At 48.2% G+C, this 20,344-nt stretch overlaps 1 protein-coding gene across 3 annotated transcripts; it reads left to right on the top strand.

Moving 5' to 3' along the window:
• Positions 1–3,816: 3,816 nt before the first annotated feature.
• Positions 3,817–19,406, top strand: ADCYAP1 (adenylate cyclase activating polypeptide 1). 3 transcript variants are annotated; one of them, XM_029064539.2, is made up of 7 exons: positions 3,824–4,581; positions 4,925–5,032; positions 8,616–8,750; positions 10,799–10,897; positions 16,218–16,352; positions 16,915–17,029; positions 18,887–19,406. In XM_029064539.2, exons 2-7 carry the CDS (start codon positions 4,926–4,928, stop codon positions 18,893–18,895), a joined length of 600 nt encoding a protein of 199 aa, XP_028920372.1. In that variant the 5' UTR covers positions 3,824–4,581; position 4,925; the 3' UTR covers positions 18,896–19,406. The 3 variants fall into 3 exon arrangements, with proteins under 3 accessions (XP_028920368.1, XP_028920372.1, XP_028920369.1); XM_029064535.2 differs by lacking the exon at positions 18,887–19,406 and having other exon boundaries at positions 3,817–4,581; positions 16,915–17,248; XM_029064536.2 differs by lacking the exons at positions 3,824–4,581; positions 18,887–19,406 and having other exon boundaries at positions 4,671–5,032; positions 16,915–17,248.
• The last annotated feature ends 938 nt before the right edge of the window (positions 19,407–20,344 follow it).

The raw sequence follows: 20,344 nt of genomic DNA, 5'->3' as shown, positions 1-20,344 counted from the left end.
TGAAGCCGTGGGAGCGAATGAGTTCACCAAGGGAGTGATCCCCTCCCTCCATCCTTCCCTCCCTCCCCCCTTCCCTCTCTTCCCACCTCCCTCCAGGGACTCTCGGCTCAAGTCTGCACTGGGGCCTGTGAATAGGCCACGGTGTTCCCAGTTCTCTCAGTGTCTGTGTCTCTGCCTTTCTCTGTCATTCTGGCCCTCTATGCATGTCTCCCTGCCTCTTGTCTCTGCTTTTCTCTTTACATCGTTCTCTGCCCCTCCTTGGCTCTCTCTGCCTCTTTATCTCTTTGCCTCTGTGTCTTTCTTTGTGTTTCTCTCTGTGCTTTTTTGTCACTGGATATCTTCTCCTCTCTCTGTCTCGTTTTCCCTCTGTATCTCTTCCCTGTGTGTCTCTCTGAGTATTTCTTCATCTCTCTCTATCTCTTTGCCCTTCTCTGCCTTTCTGTTTCTCTCACTCTCTCTAGATCTTTGTCCCTCTCTGTCTCTGCCTTTCTCCCATCTGTTTCTCTCTCCCTCTGTGTCTCTCTTGCTTTCTCTGTGCCTCTCTCTCTGTTTCTAAGTCTCTCTCCTTGGCTTTCCCTCTCTCTCTCTCTCTTTCTATGTCTCTGTCTCTGCTTTTCTGTATCTTTCTTTATTTCTATGTCAATCTGTGTCTCTTTCCATCTCCCCCTGGGTCTCTGTCTTTCTCCGTATCTTTTATCTTTTTATTTCATTATCTCTACCTCTTTTTCTGTAGACTTGGCGCTATCCTTGACTCTTCCCTCTCATTCAACCCACATATTCAATCCATCACCAAATCCTGCCTGTTCCACCTCCACAGCATCCCTAAAATCCCCCCTTTCCTCTCCATCCAGTTACCACATAAATCCAAGCCCTTATCCTATACCACCTTGACTACTGAATCAGCCTCCTTGCTGACCGCCCAGCCTCTGGTCTCTCCCCACTCCAGTCCATACTTCAGTCTGCTGTCCGGATCATTTTTCTACAAAAGAGTTCAGACCATGTTTCCCCACTCCTCAAAAACCTCTAGTGGCAGTCTATCCACTTCTGCACCAAACAGAAATTTCTTACCACCCGCTTTAAAGCAATCACCTTGTCCCCTCCTTCGTCACCTCGTTACTGTCCTACTACAACCCCGCCCTCACATTTCGCTCCTCTAATGCCAACCTCTCACTGTACCTCCATCTCATCTATCTCACCACTGATCTCTCGCCCATGTCCTGCTTCTGGCCCGGTGTGCCCTCCCTCCTCATATCAGGCAGACAGTAACTCTCCCCTTCCTCAAAACCTTATTGAAGGCCCATCTCCTCCAAGAGGCCCACCCTAAGCCCTCTCTTCCTTTACTTCCACTCCCCTCTGCATCACCCTAACTTGCTCCTTTTACTCATCCTCCCTCCCAACCTCCCAGCGCTTATGCCCATATCTGGGATTTTATTTATTTATATTAATATCTGTCTCCCCCTCTAGACTGTAAGCTTGTTGAGGGCAGGGAATGTGTTATGTTGTTCTATTGTACTCTCCCACAAGCTCAGTAAAATGCTCTGCCTACGATAAGCACTCAATAAATACGATTGACTGTCTGACTCTTTCCTGTTCCCTCTCCATCGCTCCTTCTCTCTGCCTTTCTCTCCATCTCTGTATCCCTCTGCCTCATTTTCATCCCGGGTCTCTGTTTCTCTCTAAGCTTCTCTCTGTTTCTACTCTTTTCTTCCTCGCTTTCTGTCTCTGTGTCTGTGTTTCCCTCTGTCTCTGCCTCTCTCTCTCTGTCTCTTTCCATGTCTCTGTTCACCTCTCCCTTTCGATTCTCTGGCCGTGAATCAACAAACTCCCCACATGGTGGCTCCCTTTACTTATTTTGAGCAGAAAATCTTCAGCAGAAGGGCCCCTGAAACGTTCCGACATCTCTACCAACTGAGCGTAGCTCAGAATGCAGGTGGGAGGAAAACGACAGGATTTTAATCGCGTTCACCTTTGACTTGGAACCCCAGGGACAACAGGAAAGCCATCACCAGAAACAACTTTGGACGCTTTAAGAGGAAAGATGTCGCCTGGTATTTATGGAGACATTTTCATGGGTGGCTCTTGAGTTGTGGGACAGGGACCAAAAAGAGGACTTCCTACATGCTAGTCTACATGCAAACAGACTCCCGTGGGCTCGGAAGCGGAAGAAATAAATATGTCATATAGGGCACATCCTGGATTGGGTATGGACAGTGACAATAGGTGAGCCTGGGAAATCTAATCACTTTATGATCAGGAATAAGATATCGATTTAGAGCACATTTTAGGGAACAGCGCTAGAGAGAGAGGGGAGAGAGAATATGTTTTGGAAAAACCTAACTGAACCGAAATAGTTCATTTATAAAGGTGGGACACCCAAATCATTGGAATAGGAAATAGGCGAACCTAATACTGTTGCGCTTCCTGTATTTTCTGTTTACGATCCAAATAATTAAAATTCCCAATAATGGCTATTGATGGCCGTATTTTCTTTGCCAGTTCTCGGAAATGAACGGAGTTTTGCACTGGGCAGAAAGCGGAAGGGTGACCTGATCTATCCCGTGGCCCTAAAGCTCCCTGCGAATGTCATCGCTCCCTGCGAATGTCATCTTCCCAAAACCTTCCCCCTATTTCATTTTCAGTAAAAACCATAACGAGGGGGTTGAACGTTCCCAACAGAAGGGGATCCTGTAAAAGTCCCCGCACAAGTGAACTTTTCATGGGGAATCTCAAGAGATGTTCGGGGTCTCACCGCCCCAAACTCACACTATAGAAAGAGCTTCGGGGTAAAACCAGATTTTCTTTCTCATTCCACCTCTTCTCCCTTCTCCCTCCACCCCTCATACCCACCTCTCAGGCAGGAAGACAAACAAACAAACAGAACAACCAACAAACGACACATCTCTACCCTTTTCCTTTCCTGTCCAGAAAAAAAAGTTATGCAGCTCTTTTGATCTTTCCAAACCGCGCCAGCCGCGTGGGGTGAAACCGTGCCTTTCCCTTGATTTAAAAACAAAGGAAACGCAGGACCCTAGAAACCTCTTTTAAAAAATATAAGTAATGGTAGGAGTGGGGGTAGTAATATTATTTATTAAGCGCATACTTTGGGTAGAGCAAGCCAGTGGGATTTCCATCACAGAGAACGATTTTCTGGTAGATGGGGACACATAGGGCGAATCTCTGGTTCTGAAGGGGAATTTGGGACCAGAAAAAATCTGTCTCTCCTCGTCCCCCTCCCCACTGAATGGTTCTACTATTGATTCCCCCAACCCTTTTCGGAGCTGGGGAGACCCCCGGCCGAATCGGGGATAGATTTGGGGTAGGGGCCTTTGGACTGCATCTCAGAGGATGGCACGTCTCTCCAAATTCATCTCCCCACCAGTCAATTACATCCAGCCTCATTAGACATGTTCTGAAAACCCTCCAAGATCTCAAACCGTCTTTAAAAACACACGCATCTCTCGCCTTAATTGCCCATTTGAGGAAACATATGTGAAGCGATTAGGATATTTAGGATAAATCAAATTCGCCTATCGAAGGGCTTCATCGTTTGAAATCCAGGGCTTTATCGTTTGACTGTTCGGAAAGATATGGCGAAGGTGTAAGGGTGACCAATTTGAACATGGACCAAGAAAGGAACAACAACAAAAAAAAGAATTTCCTGCTCGTCTTCATTTTCCTCCTCGGTTCCTTTAACCCCGGGAAGGAGGCGGATTTGAGAAACATCAAAATAGTCAGACTTCTTAAAAAATGGAGAGAGAGAGAGAGAGGGAGAGGGAGAGGTGCGTGTGTGAGGGAGAGGTGTTGACGAGAAACTGATCCTTGAGAACAATACCGACTAGTTATTGTGTTCCTGGAGGAATTGGTAATGGTGACGTCTTTTGATTCTCGATTATTACGTGACTGAAAAAAAGTCATTTGATTGGATTTGAATAAAAATCGGAGCGCCACAACAGTACAACAAACAACATTCTGAACGTGCGGGCAAATATTTACGAAGAGGTTCCTAATAAAGTCGAATTGGAAAAGATTTTTTTAATTGCATATATATATATATAAATATATATATGTGCAATATATATATCCGAGAACAGAGAGTTGGAGTCCCCGAAAGGAGAAGAAACCTGCAACATTTACCACAGCCAGAGGCGTCTCAGAGAAGAGAAGGAGCTCTCCACATCACAGCTTTCTGAAGGAGCTCCCTTTTCGCCACTCTCCAAGACAACGCCACCCTCTCCCTCCCTCCTTCCCTTTTTTCTTTTCTTCCTTCGTTTCTTCTATCCTTCCTTCGTCCCTTCCCTCCTTCCTTCCTTCCCTCCACCTCCTTTCTCCTCGTTTTCTTTCTTCCTTCCATCTCTCTCCCCCCTCCTCTCTCTCCTCGCCCTGTGAGCCTGCGAACTTTTCATCCCTAACCAGAGAAGAAGAACCACCTTCCTCCAACATCCCTTCCAGCCGGGAAGGGACGAGGTGATGCCGCTTACTTTGTAACCGTTTCGACTGAAACTTGGAGGAACAATTTTTTTTCCCCCCAGCGCCTTTAATTGCAGCTCAACGCTCCCCGTGCCAGGGGTTAAGAATTGAATGGTAAGGAAAACTAAGCCCTCCCCCCTCTTCCCGCCCCCTGAATTTATTGGATTCCCAAGCCTTTCTCCCACTTTAGTGGAAGAATTCGTTTCTTACAGGCATGCTCGCTGGTAGAGTTATAGGGTGGTTTTTTTTTCCTTTCTTACTGAGAGAGGGAAACGGATGGGCAAAGACGTTTATTCGGCTGAGAGAGGAAGTGGGGGTTTTGGTTTTTTTTTTCTTTCCCTCCTGTAACTGAATAGCGCTTTCATGGTCAGAGAGGTGAAAAGAAAGGGGCGTTTTGACGGCTGTTTTCTTCCCCTTTCCTCCTCCTTTGCCGCCTTCCCATCCGCCCGCCCCACAGAATGGCAATGTGTAGCAAAGCCATCGTGGTCCTGCTAATCTACAGCATCATCATGCACGACAGCATCTACTGCTCACCTGCGGGCGGATTCCAGCTCCCTGGCCTCAGGTAGGAAGGCAATCCGCTTCCCCTCCTCCCTTCTCTCCGTCCCCCTCTTTGACTCCCCCGGCCCGGCTGGACCTGGCTCGGACTCCTCTTCCGGAGCGCCTCCTCCTCTCCCTCCTCCTCCTCCTCCTCCCCCCTTCTCCATCCTCCTCCTCCTCCCTCTTCTTCCTTCTCCTCCCCCTCCCTCTTCCTCCCGCTCTTCTTCGTCCTCTATTTCCTCCACCTTTCCCTCTTCCTCCTCCTGTTCTTCTTCCTCCTCTTACTGTTCTTCCTTCTTTCCTCCTCTCCCTCTCCTCCTCCTGTCCTTCTTCGTCCTCTCCCTCCTCCTCCTCCTTTCCCTCTTCCTCCTCTTACAGTTCTTCCTTCTTTACTCCTCTCCCTCCTCCTGCTCTTCTTCATCCTCTACGTTCTCCTTTCCCTCTTCCTCCTCTTCCCTCCTGCTGCTCTTCTTCATCTTCTACTTCCTCCTTTCCTTCTTCCTCCTTCTGTTCTTCTTCCTCCTCTTCCTCTCCATCTTCTCCTCCCCTTCCCTCCTTATGCTCTTCTTCATCCTCTACCTCCTCCTCCTTTCCCTCTTCCTCCTCCTCTTACTATTCTCTCTTCTTTCCTCCTCTCCCTCTTCCATCTCCTCCTCCTCCTCTTCCCTCCTCCTGCTCTTCTTCATCCTCTACTTCCACCTCCTTCCCTTCTTCCTCCTCCTTTTACAATTCTCCCTTCTTTCCTCCTCTCCCTCCTCCCTCTCCCTTTCCTTCTTTTCCTCCATCCTCCCCCCTTGTCCACGCTGCCTCTTCCTCCTCCTCCTCTGTCCGCTGGCCTCGGTTTATTCTCCCGATCCAAGTGCCAGCCCCCAGGACAGGGCGATTCCCTTAGAGGGTAGGAGCAAAACGGGCCCAACGGTGGGAAGGCGGTGGAAGAGAGGTGGTCCGGTGGGAAAAGATCCTCTGGAGACGCCCATCAAACCATCCTGACCCGAGGGCGGGTTCGGGGTTGGATGCCTCAGGATCGACTTATTTTTTCCCTATTGTATTTTCTCGTGGTTTGGTACTTTTCCCCTAGAGCTCTCCCTCTCCCTTCCCCGCTCCATTCGGGGAAATCCTCCAGTAAGGGGACGGGGAGGGCAGGCGGGGATCTGAGCGCATCCTATCTGCAGTTGCACTGGGCGGAAAATCCCTCTCAAGGGATTTGGGAAAAGGGTGGAAGTGGGGGTGGAGGGCGCGGGATCGACCCTGCCCCTCATTGCATTGTGTGTGTGGGTGTGTGTTTTCCCGGCCCCTTATTTCCCCAGGGTATCAGTCGCCCCATCTGGCCCTTTCCTTACTCTTTTCTAGAGCCCCCGTTGGGGTCTAGAATAATTATTATTAATAATAATGATTCTGGTGTTTATTAAGCGCTTACTATCTGCCAGGAACCCTACTAAGCGCTGGGGTGGGTGCAAGGAAATCAGGTCGGACACAGTCCCTGTCCCCCTTAGGGCTCCCAGTCGTACCCACCATTTTTCAGATGAGGGAACTGAGGCCCAGAGAAGGGAAGTGGCTTGCCCAAGGCCACACGGCAGACAAGTGGCAGAGCCGGGATTAGAACCCATGACCTTCTGAGTCCCACTACGCCATGCTACTTCCCAGACTTTAAGCTCCCTGTGGGCAGGGGATGTGTCTCTTCATTGTTCTATTGGACTCTCCCGAGCGTCTAGACCAGTGCCCACAAACCCCCCACCCACAAACCACCACCAAGGCCAGTTCCTTCCAACTGGCGCTGAAGTGGTTAGTGAAGCAGCGTTACTTAGTGGCTAGAGCCCGGCTTTAGGAGCCAGAAGGCTTGGGTTCTAATCCCGCTCCTCCACTTGTCTGCTGTGTGACCCTGGGCAAGCCGCTTCACTCTTCTGGGCCTCAGTTCCCTCATCTGAAAAATGGGGATTTAAGACTGTTAGTCCTACGTGGGGCAACCTGATTAGCTCGGCTCTCCCCCAGGGCTTAGAACGGTTCTTGGCACATAGTAAGCTGCTTAACAAATACCATTACTATTATTTGTTTGTTTTTTTGTGGGGGGGAAGGCCGGGGCGGATCCCAGCTTTGGGTATCGGATGGCAGGGGGAGCGAGCACACAAACACACACGCACGCCCCCCGCCCCTACACCCAGGTCGAGTCGACTCAGCCCTTCCCCTTCCCCAGGAATCCCCTCCCACCCCCCAATCCCCCTCCTCCGGGGGTGCTAGGCCGCACCCCGCGGCCAGGGAGGGGGGTGGGGGGACCAGCTGACCCCAGCCTCCACCTGAGCCCCCTCCTCTCCCCTCAAGGGAGGGAGAGGGAGGCTGCCTCGCCCCCCTCCCCACCTAGGCTTCCCCTCTCCCCACCTCCCACCGCCCTTTCTCTCCAAGACCCCCTCTCCCCCTCCGGCCTCTCAACCTCCCCCCAGCTCCTTTCCCCCCTCTCCCCTCCATTCCCCCCACCCTAATCGAGGTGAATCCCCCTCCCCTATCTCCCCTCCCCCCACCCCAGTCATTTAGGAACGGGAAAATCTGAGGTCGGATGGGTTTCTGTAATTCTATATATTTACAGCGATGTCCGTTTATTTGTATCCATGTCTGCCCCCACCCGTTTCCTCCAGTCTAGACTGGGAACTCGTTGTGGGCGGGGATCCTCTCTCTTTATGGCTCTATCGCCCTCTCCCCAGCGCTTAGTCCAGTGCTCTGCGCATAGTAAGCGCTCAATAAATACGATGGGATGAATTTGCCAGGAGAAAGGAAGAGGGTGTCGTTCCCCCCGCCCCCCGCCCCCAGTCATCCAGAAACGGGAATATCTGGGTTCGGATGGGTTTCTGTAATTCTATTTATTTCTATCGATGTCTGTTTATTTGTATCCAGGTCTCTCTCCCTCCCTCTGCACTGTCAGCTCGTTGTGGGCGGGGATTGTCTCTCTTTATGGCTGTATCGTCTTTATTTACCGATCATATCTATTGAGCGGTCGCTGTGTGCAAAGCACTGGACTAAGCCCTCGGGACAGGACACTAGAATAACACACTCCCTGCCCATTTCTTCTTTCAGTGGTATTTATTGAGCGCTTACTGTCTGCAGAACCCTGGACTAAACGCTTGGGAAGTACAATACAGCCATAGAGACAATCCCCGCCCGCAACGGGTTTACAACGAGCTCATAGTCCAGACTCCTCTCTCCATCGCTTAGCCCAGTGCTCTGCACACTTCGGTCATTCAATCGTATTTACTGAGCGCTTACTGTGTGCAGAGCACTGGACTAAGCCCTTGGAAAGTACAATTCGGCAACAGCTAGAGACAATCCCTACCCCAAAATCGGGTTCACAGTCTAGAGAATGATAATATTAAGCGCTTACTATGTGCCAAGCATCGTTCTAAGCGCTGGGGTAGATACAAGGTAATCAGGTGGTCCCACATGGGGCTCACCAGTCTTCACCCCCATTTTACAGCGCTCAGTAAATACGATGGAATGAATCAGTCAGGAGAAAGGAAGAGGGTGCCCCCCTCCTCCCGGTAGCCCACCGTGGCCTTTCAGTAGCCCACCGTGGCCTTCCGGTAGCCCGCGGGTGACCGGCTCTCTCCCCCCTCCGGTGGCAGGCTGGAGGACGAGGTGTACGACGAGGAAGGAAACTCTCTGCAGGATTTGGCCTTGGACGGCAGCCCTTTGGGGGTCGGGAGCCCCTCCACCTTATTGACGGATGTCTACACTCTCTACTTTCCCCCCGACAACAGGTGACCGCCCGAGGCCTCCAGACTTTAGAATATTCATAATAATAATAATGATGATGATAGTATTTGTTAAGCGCTTACTGTGTGCCATGCACTGTTCTAAGCGCTGGGGTGATCAGGTTGTCCCACGCGGGGCTCACAGTTTTAATCCCCATTTTACAGAGAATAACGATGATGGTACTTGTTAAGCGCTTATTATAATAATAATTATGACATTCATGTGAGCCGGGGGTGGGCGGGGATCGTCTCTCTTTATTGCTGAATTGTACTTTCCAAGCGTTTAGTACAGTGCTCTGCACACGGTAAGCGCTCAGAAAATACGATTAAATGAATGAGTTAAGCGCTTACTATGTGCCAAGCACTGTTCTAAGCAGCGGGGGAAGATACAAGGTAATCAGGTTGTCCCACGTGGGGCTCCCAGTCTTCATCCCCGTTTTCCAGATGAGGGAACTGAGGCCCAGAGAAGTGAGGTGACTCGCCCAAAGTCACCCCGCAGACAAGTCGCGGAGTCGGGATTAGAACCCAGGTCCTCTGACTGCCAAGCCCGGGCTCTTGCCACTAAACCACGCTGCTTCTCATCCCTGCCTTAGGTAGATATCTGTCATTCCGTGTATTTCTACTGATGACTGTCTCCCCCGGCCAGACTGTAAACTCGTTGTGGGCGGGGAATGCGTCAGTTTCTTGTTGTAGTGTACTTTCCCCAGCGCTTAGTCCAGTGCTCTGCACCCAGTAAGCGCTCAACACATACCACTGGCCGAACGAATGAAAGGGCGGCGCGGCCGGGGCGGGCGGAGAAGCTTCTCTGCGTGTCTGCAAGCCTGGCTCTGCCCTATTCGGTCATTCAGTCGAATTTATTCATTCAATCTTATTTATTGAGCGCTCACTGAGTGCAGAGCCCCGTACTAAGCGATTGGAAAGTACAATTCGGCAACAGATAGAGACAATCCCTACCCAACAACGGGATTTATTGAGCGCTTACTGTGTGCAGAGCGCTGGACTAAGATCTGGGGAAGGTACAACAATAAGCAGACTCATTCCTGCTCACGACGAGCCCTGGTCGGGCCCCAGAAGTCTATTGCTCCTCTGGAGAAAATGTGTGTTTGTGTGTTTGTGAGTCCGGGTGCATAGATGGAGGTGTGACATGCGACTCACGTGGGTGCTTTTGAGATTGTGTGGCTGAATTTTATTTATTTATATCGATGTCTGTTTATCGTACTGATGTCCGTCTGCCCCCCAGCTCCCCCAGAGTGTGAGCTCGTTGTGTCACTGTTTACTGTTGTAGTGTCTTCTCCCAAGCGCTTAGTACGGTTCTCTGCCCACAGTAAGCGCTTAATAAATACGACTGAATGGATGAATGTGCGACGGGAGAGTGCATGTGTGAGGGACTGCCCCCATTGACTCGGTTTAGGCGGGTGGGATGGTCTGGTGCACGTTTGCCTGATTGTGGATGTCTGCAAACTGCAGGCGTGATTGTGGGCGTGTCTACACGGATGGATGATGTGTGTGTGTGTGTGTGTGTGTGTGTGTGTGCGTGCTTGCCTCTATACGTGGGTGTGGGAGATCAGATCGAGTCAGGGCAAGCAGTCTGGCCTAGTGGGTAGAGCCCGGGCCTGGAAATCAGGTGACGGGCTCTCATCCCATCTCCTTCTCTTGTCTGCTGTGTGGCCTTGGGCCAGTCACTTCACTTCTCTGGGCCTCAGTTCCTTCATCTGAAAAAATGGGGGTGGAGACTGTGAGCCCCGCGTGGGGCAGGGACCCGGCTTTGCCTGTGTCGACCCCAGCGCTTAGTACAGCGCCTGGCACTTGGTAAGCGCTTAATAACTACCATAAAAAACCGAGAAGCAGGTTATCCCTCCCCAGCCGTGATGGGCTCCCTCTCTGTCTCGTCCCCTGGCCTTCGGGATGGGGGCGGAACCCCAAAATCTGCGGGAGGCCCGACGGCAGGGGAATGCCCGAGAGGAGGTTGGGCGGGGGGTGATGCGGAGAGGGGGGAAAGGTGAGGGGTGACGGTTTTCGTTTGTGTCCGGGGTGGTTTTCCTTCCCGGCTCTAGACACACCGATGCCACCTTCAATCCCGCCTATCGCCAACCACTCGGCCACTACATCTCTGCCAGGAAATCCCTGCGGGCACTCATCGCTCAACGCGCGGGGTAAGAGCGGGCAAACCCGGGGGAAGTGTCTCTCTGGGGGGTGGGGGGGTGGGTTGTGTTGTGTTGTGTGTGTTGGGCGTGTGGGTGGTCACCAACTGTCTGGGGGGGGGGTGGAGGTCGCGGAGCAGAAGAGGGAGCAGGAAAGGGCAGGACCTGTCGAGCAGAACCCAGGCTGCGGGGCCGAACTCGGGCTGCGGGCCTTTCTTCGGACGTTTCTTGGGGAGGAAACTTCACCAGCCCCGCCATTCCGGGAGAATTTGCAGTCATTCATTCATATTTATTGAGCGCTTACTGTCTGCAGAGCACTGGACTAAGCGCTTGGAAAGTGCAATTCAGCCGTAAAGAGAGACAGCCGATCCCCGCCTCCACGGCATTTTAATAATAATAATAATGATGGCATCTGTTAAGCGCTTACTATGTGCAAAGCACTGTTCTAAGCGCTGGAGAGGATACAAGGTGATCAGGTTGTACCACGTGGGGCTCACAGTCTTCATCCCCATTTTCCAGATGAGGGAACTGAGGTACAGAGAAGTGAAGTGACTTGCCCAAAGTCACACAGCTGACAAGCGGCCGATCCGGGATTTGAACCCATGACCTCTGACTCCTAAGCCCGGGCTCTTTCCACTAAGCCACGGTGCTTCTGTTTATTTTCATGGCCTGCTTCTTGTTGTTAATATGTATTCATTCGATCCTTATTTTTTTTGAGGGCGTACTGTGTGCAAAGCACTGGACTAAGCGCTTGGGATGGGACAGGACGGTGCCTGGCACATAGTAAGCATTTCACAAAGACCACAATTATTATCATTCTTATAATATAACAGCAAACAGACACATTCCCTGCCATCTATCTATCAATACCTATCTATATAGATAGATATACATTAACAATAAGAAGCAAGCTATTTATATATCACACACATATATGTGCAAACACTCACACTTAACAACAGACATGTTCCTTGCCATCTATTTATCAATCAATATCTATCTACCTATCTATATGGATTGATATAAATTAACATTAAGAAGCGAGTTATTTATATATCTCACACACCTATATGTACACACTCACTCTCACACACACAACAATAAGCAGACACATTCCCTGCCATCTATCTAGATTTCTCTATATAATCTAGATAGATTCATTCATCCAACTGTATTTATTGAGCAGTTACCGTGTGCAGAGCACTGCACTAAGCACTTGATATAAATTAACAGTAAGAAGTGAGTTATTTATATATTATTTACACACATTTGTACACACCCTCACACACACACACACACACACAAGAAACAGACACATTCCCTGCCATTTATCTATCTACCTACCTACCTACCTTTCTATTTATCTATCATAATGATGGTATTTGTTTAGTGCTTACTATGTGCCAAGCACTGTTCCTCTAAGCCCTAGAGTAGACACAAGGTAATCAGGTTGTTCCCTGTGGGGTTCACAGTTTTAGTCCCCATTTCACAGATGAGGTAACGGAGACACTGAGAAGTGAAGTGACTTGCCCAAACTCACACAGCTGACAAGTGGTGAAGTCGGGATTAGAACCCACGACCTCTGACTCCCAGGCCCGGGCTCTTTCCACTAAAACACACTGCTTCTCTAGATAGATTAGCTCTATCTAATCTATATAGGTAAATATAAATTAACAAAAAGAAGTGAGTTATTCATATATAACACACACATACATGTATGCACACTCCCCCCCCCCCCCAACAACAACAGATACAGTCCCTGCCATCTATCAATATCTAATCTATTTACCTATCTCTCTCTCTATCTAATCTCTATAGGTAGATATAAATTCACAATAAGAAGTGAGTTATGTATAACACACACATACATATGTATGCACACTCAAACACACACACACACACACACAGATACATTCCCTGCCACCTACCTTTCAATATCTATCTACCTATCTATCTAATCTATATGGGTAGCTATAAATTAATGATAGGAAGCGAGTTATTTATATTATATAACACACACATATGTATGCACACCCACAAAACAACACAACAATAGACATAATCCCTGCTATCTATCAGTATCTCTCTATCTGTATCTCTCTCTCTCTAATCTATATAGGTAGTTGTAAATTAACCATAAGAAGCTAGTTATTTATATAGAACACATACACCTATATGTACACACACTCACTCTCTCTCACACACAACAACAGACACATTCCTTGCCATCTATCTATATCTCTCTATATTATCTAGATAGGTAGATATAAATTAACAGTAAGAAGGGAGTTATTTATATATAACACACATTTGTACACACCCACCCACCCACACACACACACACACACCCCAAACAGACTCATTCCCTGCCACCCAGCTATCAATATCTACCTATTTACCTATCTATCTATTCTATATAGGTAGCTATAAATTAAAAATAAGGGAGTTATTTATGTATAACACCCATACACATATATGTACACACACACACACACAGATACACAAGAACACAGCAACAGACGTAATCCCTGCCATCTATCACTTCCTATCTACCTTTCTATCTAATCTAAATAAATAGGTGTAAATTAACAGTAAGAAGCGAGTTATTTATATATAACATACACACACACGTACGCACACTCACTCACTCCCCCCTACACAAACACAACAAAAAGACACATTCCCTGCCACCTAGCTATCGATCTCTATCTATCTATCTATTCTATATAGGTAGATATAAATTAACAAAAAGAAGGGAGCTATTTATAGATAACACACACACGTACATAAACACACATAAACACACAAATAGACACTCACCCAAATACACACACACACACACACACAAATAGACCCACCCAGAGAGAAATGCAATAAAAGCGAAGCTCTCAGTGGCTCGGTGGATCCGGGCTGGGATCCGTCCCGCCCTGGGCGTCGCACATTTCGGCAGAAGGTAACATTTTAATCAAGCCCGTGGGAAAACAGATTACATTTTCCTGCATGAATAATTCATGCCACGAAAAATACTGTCTACAGCCTGTCGACTTATATTATCATCGGGACCCTCGACTTCTCAGCGGGCCTCTTTCTTTTCGTCTCCCTCTCTCTGCTGCGAGGGGGCCCGGTTTAAACCCCCCAGCACGGGGTTATGGCAATATTAGTATCATTTATTACGATCACCATCGGTCCAGGAGTATTTTTTGAACGCCCAGTGTGTGCAGAGCACTGGACTAAACGCCTGGGAGGTTACGGCAGAGTTAACAACCGCGGTAATGACAATAGTAATGGTAAGAGTTATTACCCACCGCTAATAAGAAATCGACTCTAGAAAAAAAAAACAAAACCCAAAACCTCTTTGTGGAGTCACGGAAAAGCGGGATTTAGAGGCTGGGAGAGGCTGAGCCGGACCGATCCCACCAAATCGGGAATTTTCAAACCATGGAATTTATTTGATGGCTCACTCGCCGTGTGCGGAGCGCTTGGGAGATCGTCTACGCACCTGGATCCTTAATTTTTGGACATTTGCCTTTCGTCTCTCCCCCAGCCCCGCAGAACTTCTGTAGATGTCTTTAAATTATAGATTATAAATGATTTATTTATATTCCCGTCTGTCTCCCCCTCTAGACCATAAGGTCGTTACGGACATGGCACGTGTCCACGAATTCTGTCGTATTGTCTTCTTCACTCATTCATGCATTCATTCAGTCGTATTTATTGAGCGCTTACTGTGTGCAGAGCACTGCACTAAGCGCTTGGAATGGACAATTCGGCAACAGGTAGAGACAATCCCTGCCCAACAACGGGCTCACAGTCTCAAAGGGGGAGACAGCAAAACGAAACATACGGGCTACAGAACAAGTAGACAGGCACGTATTTGTTAAGCGCTTACTGTGTGCCAAGCACTGTTCTAAACGCTGGGGAGGATAGAAGGTAATCAGGTTGTCCCACGTGGGGCTCATAATCTGAATCCCCATTTCCCAGATGAGGGAACTGAGGTCCAGAGAAGTGAAGTGACTTGCCCAAAGTCACACAGCTAAGTGGCAGAGGCGGGATTAGAACCCACGACCTCTGACTCCCAAGCCCGGGCTCTTGTCACCGAGCCACGCTGCTTCTCTCTTCTCTTCTCCCACCCAAGCGTTTAGTTCAGCGCTGTGCGCAGAGTAAGCGCTCGATAAAAACCTCGGTTTGATTGACTATTGATGCAACACACTAGAGCTGGTAGATAAGATCTCTGCCCTCAAGGAGCTGCCAGTCCGCTGGAGTTTGCCACCGACTGGAGGGGACAATCTCTCCCTTTCCTTTTTCACTTGATCCCCGCCGGGGAACCGGGCGTGGGCACCAGGTGGCTGGCCTATTTTTAATTTTTTTTAATTTTTAATTTATTCTTCTCGCCAGGGAAGCCCCGGAAGGGGGAGAGGGTGGAGGAGGAGGAGGAGGAGGAGGAGGAGGAGAAGAAGAGGGAGAAGAGAAAGAGAAGGAGGAAGAGGAGGAGGAGGGGAAGGAGGAGAGAGAGGAAGAGGAGGAGGAGGAGGAGGGGAAGGAGGAGAGGGAGGGGAAGGAGGGGAGGGAGAAAGAGGAGGAGGAGGGAAAAGAGGAGGAGGAAAGGGAGGAGGAGAAAGAGGAGAGGAAGGAGAAAGAGGAGGGGAAAAGGAGGAGGAAAGAGGAGGAGGAGGAGAAGGAGGAGGAATTAGGAGGAGGAGGAGAAGGAGGAGGAAAGAGGAGGAGAAGGAGAGGAAGAAGAGGAAGAGGAGAAGGAGGAGAGGGAGAGGAGGAGGAGAGGGAGAAGAGGAGAAGGAGGGAAGGAGAAGAGGAGGAGGAGGAGAAGGAGAAGAGGAGAAGGAGAGGGAGAAGAGGAGGAAGAGGAGGAGAGGGAGAAGAGGAGGAGGAGAAGGAGAGGAGGAGGAGGATGAGAAGAAAGAGAGGAAGAGGAGGAGGAGGAGGAGAGGGAGAAGAGGAAGAGGAGGAGGAGAGGGAGAAGAGGAAGAGGAGGAGGAGAGGGAGAAGAGGAAGAGGAGGAGGAGAGGGAGAAGAAGAGGAGGAGAAGGGAGAAGAGGAGGAGGAGAAGGAGGAGGAGAGGGAGACGAGGAGGAGGAGAAGGAGGAGGAGGAGATGGAAAGAGGAGAAAGAGCAGGAGGAAAAGGAAAACGAGGGTCGATGCCAGGAACTTGGGGGGAAACCTCGCGGGTCGGGGCTTCGTCCTGCAGCGCATCTAAATGCTGCAACTCTTTTCTCCCCGTCCCCCTCCCCCCCCACCTCTCTCTTTCCGTCCGCCTCCCCATCCCTCCGTGGTTCGCTGTCGTCTGTTCGTTCGTGGCTTTGTTTCCCTCCCCAGAGGGGGCAGCGGGGTCGAGGGCAATTGGGAACCCCTCTCCAAACGCCACTCGGATGGGATCTTCACCGACAGCTACAGCCGGTATAGGAAACAGATGGCCGTGAAGAAATACCTGGCCGCCGTCCTGGGGAAAAGGTATAAACAAAGAGTTAAAAACAAAGGACGTCGAGTAGCTTATTTGTAGCCAGCCAGCCAGCCACCCAAACCCACCTTCCCCACCCCAACGACCCCCCTCCCCCCAAACCCGGTGTAGATCAAAGCCCGATCCAAATGAAAAGTCATTTTCCGAATTGACGGAAAACAACAATCATTCCTCCTTGTGTTCTATCTAAACATGTATTTATGTATGAAGTAAAGCCATTAAATGAATATTTTGATAATAATATTGTTTTTCTTTTGTACAAAAGCACTAGAGAACGCACAGAGCTACTTTGTGGACCAAGCGTTAAGTTCTATATACTCTTATAAATATATATAATATATATATATGTAGAGAGAGAGAGAGAGAGAGAGAGAAAGAGAGAGAGAGAAATATCCTAGAGAGCGATTCATATAAAGCGTGCACAAGGACTGGTAATTCGCCTGAGCTGTTTATGTTTTTATAGAAAATAAATAGAAAAAAAGACAATCATTGTTTTGAATATTACTCCTATTTTTGTAACTGGAATTAAAAGGATAGTATTTTTATCCACGACAGGGACGAAGACATTAATACTGACCATTTGCTACTGTACATAAACACTGATGCCCTGCTACAAGGGGATTATGAAACTAATGATTTGGGAGAATTCTTGAAGCAGATTCTTCCCCTGGTGAGTCCACTCAAACGGGCTGCTCTAACCCAAGCCTATCTTCAAGGGGCGACGTCCCTCTCGCTAAAGATTTCGCTTTCTCTGATGCCACTTTGATGTGTATTTGTGTCTCCTCGAAAGCGGGAGCTTCGAAGAGAATTTTCTGGCGGTGCAACCACCGCTCCATCAAAATTATGCCTCTCTGTCGACTTAAAAAGCAGCTTAATTGGGGAAGGGAAGAGGGGAGGGGAAGGGGGATAAGGGGAAGGGGAGGCGGGTGGGGGGAGAGAGTTGAAGCCAATGACACCCCCTCCCCTTTTCCCTGTTCTTGTTGGATTCCCTCCCTCCCCCCCAACCCCAGCCATGCAAGCTGAGAATAAGTATTTAGGAGCTGGCAATTGAGAACCTGAAAGAGAAAGGGTGTAAGTTGGAAATTTAGAATCTGGACAGGGTGTGAGTTCAGAAAAGAAGAGCCCTCTCCTCCCTCCTCGTCCCCTTCCCTCCCCAGCCAACCCCAACCCCCTCAGAGAGAAGGTTTGGGGTTTTCAAGAGGGTCTGAGAAATCAAGAGGCCAAGATCTAGTCCTACCTTTAAGAGTCACTTCCTAACTGACTTGGGGCAGCTCGCAACTGGAACTCGATGCAAAGTATAATGTGTTTCTCTTCAGTGCTGTCCATCGTTTTCATCGTGTGAAATGATCAGGATTCTCTCTTTTGAACTATTCCATCGGATTTGTTTCTTTTCCCTTGTCCTTTCCCTTCATCCCTCCCCCCACCCCCCCACCCCCAACCCTCCCGAACCGTTTCCCCTCCTCATTTCTCTCTTATAATTGTGAACTTCCTCCACTGACTCCTCTGTCCTGTTTTATGCAAGCTCTTGTTGTAAAAGTTTAGGAACCCCTGTTTTAGCTACCACTAAATAATTATGCTCTCGACTAAAGTTTTGTTCCTTGTTTATTGAGTTTGGAGGTAAAAATGTATTTTTCTACATTATGGCTTTATTGCTTAGTAAAAACTGATTTCATAAAAACCAACTTTTGTCCTGATAGAATGTGTAGTGTTCACCCGCTGTTCAGTTCCAACCACCGATAAATCATTCGAACATCACCTCTCTATGTACGAGTACTATCTTACATCTGGGTGTCAAGGAAGCTCCTTATTCCTTTTTGAATCAAGAGGGCCTGTCTGTTTCTCTCTGGTCAGCTCGCTCGAAACATATGCTAGAGAATCGTTAGTAAACCCCTCCCCCCCCCCCCCCCAAAAAAATCCAAACGACAATTCCCACATCCCGGGCCCTCCCATCAGCCGTCAGAAACCAGACAACCTACCACTCTCCCCTAAATTTCATTTGCCCTTTCATTCAAAATTAAAAAAAAAAAATCATAGCTTATCAAATGCCAAAGGCCGTGCGTTTTCTTTACCGATTGGATCCTTATGATAATCATCATCGGGGTATTTCTAAAGCGCTTACTGTGTGCCAGGCACTGCACTGAGCGCAGGGGTAGACACAAATTGATCAGGTTGGACACAGGCCCTGTCCCCTGTGGGGCTCACAGTCTCCATCCCCATTTTGCAGAGGAGGTCACTAAAGGCCCAGAGAAGTTAAGTGACTTGCCCAACAGTCACCCAGCGGACAAGTGGCCGATCTGGGATTAGAACCCATGACCCTCTGACTCCCAGGCCCCGGGCTCCAGCCACTAGGCCGTGCTCAAGAAGCCGCAGATGAAAGATAACGGAATCGAAGTTGCTCACCCAGGCAGGGCGGATCCTCGTCTTCGATCCCATCGTAGTGCAGGCATTAGTAAGCAGAGGCATTCGAGTCTATTCCCGAATCTTGTGTATGAAATCAATCTTACTTTAATTTTGCATTACTCCTCAGGCCATGTGACGCAGGATGCAGTTTGCAGCTTTCGTGCCTTTCTTCGCCTTTTAAATCGCCACGAATCACAGATGGCTATTTAGTGGCCCTACAATGCTGCAACACACCAGCTTGCATTTTAGTCTTAATCATTTGTTCTTGGATGACGGGCAGAGTTTTCTGTGTTTTGTGTCCTCTGTAGCGTTGAAATAGGGCTCTAGTTTACGTTTTATTTATGAAGTCGAATTTAGTGTTCCGGTGGCTAGCTGCAAACATTATACGGTGATCATGATACAAGTGATCCTTTTGTATACCTTTTAGTCATAGCCAAGAGCCTTACTCGATTGGAGCAGATTTGAGATAGCGATCATTTAGGTAGCTGTTAGTCTTGAAGATCTTATTTTCTGTGCAACTGATTAGAAAAACAAACAAACAACTTCACCAAGTATGATTACACACATGATATCTATAACTAGGTCTTTGATAATTGTTATATAAAGTGTGTAAAATTTGTATGAATAAATTTTTGTAAACAATGCAACTTGGTCTAATGTTTGGAGAAAAAAAAAAGAGATCTAGATGATGACACAGAAATCCGTATATCCTTTAAAGACCTTTTTAAGTAATAGTATTTTTAAGCAAACTTTCATAGGATTTTTCAGGTCTGGACCATATACCTTTTTTTTTTTTAAAAAAAAATTACTCAACCATATACTCTCATGAACCATCCTCTCATATCTGGCTGGGTTACTGGACTCGAGTAGATTTTAAAAGTAACTCCGGAAGTGGAAAAAAAAATCAAGGCCCTATTATGTAGATTTATTACTGGGTCCCACAGTGGACTTATTTTCTACTGTATTCTATCCACTCCCAAACTCCCAAACAGTCAAACCGAAAAGACCTTGTAAAAATCGACGCTTAGCAGTCTTCTTTAACGAGAGGCTCTGTAGGCCAAAATGGTCCTAAAGACCGTTTACTTTTAGAGTTATTGTTAAATCTTCCGTTTTAGGATTTAAACTGTTCAGTGAGAGACACCAACAGTTGGGTTTAATTAAAATGGTTTAGGCAATAATCACAAAGGCATCAGTCCAGAAACCACATCTACACAGCCCCAAATGAAGGGGTGTGTGGAGGGGGCGAAGGGGGAAGAGGGGGAAGGAGGAGGGGGTGTCCTGTCAATTCTTTTTTCTTTTTATGATATGCAGACCCAGCGGAAGAGTAAATTAAGAGTCATCAAGGGTAATTAACTCCTAAGAACCTATTCCCAAGAAAGACATTTGTAAAGCATATTATGTCTCACTTCAACCTAGCAAACTTTGGAACAAAAATCTTTAGGTCAGCAACTCATGGGTGACTGGAAAATTCCCAGTTTCTTTAAACAGATTTCCTGACCAGTTCTGTTGCAATAGAGAATTGAATTCAAATAATTTTATTAAATGGCCTCACTTATTCTCTTTAAACCTCTAATTTGTCTTTCTC

This window comes from Ornithorhynchus anatinus, chromosome 5, assembly GCF_004115215.2.
Source record: "Ornithorhynchus anatinus isolate Pmale09 chromosome 5, mOrnAna1.pri.v4, whole genome shotgun sequence".
NCBI lineage: Eukaryota > Metazoa > Chordata > Mammalia > Monotremata > Ornithorhynchidae > Ornithorhynchus > Ornithorhynchus anatinus.
Note: the sequence above shows the minus strand (reverse complement) of the source record. Positions and strands in the feature narration are given on the sequence as shown.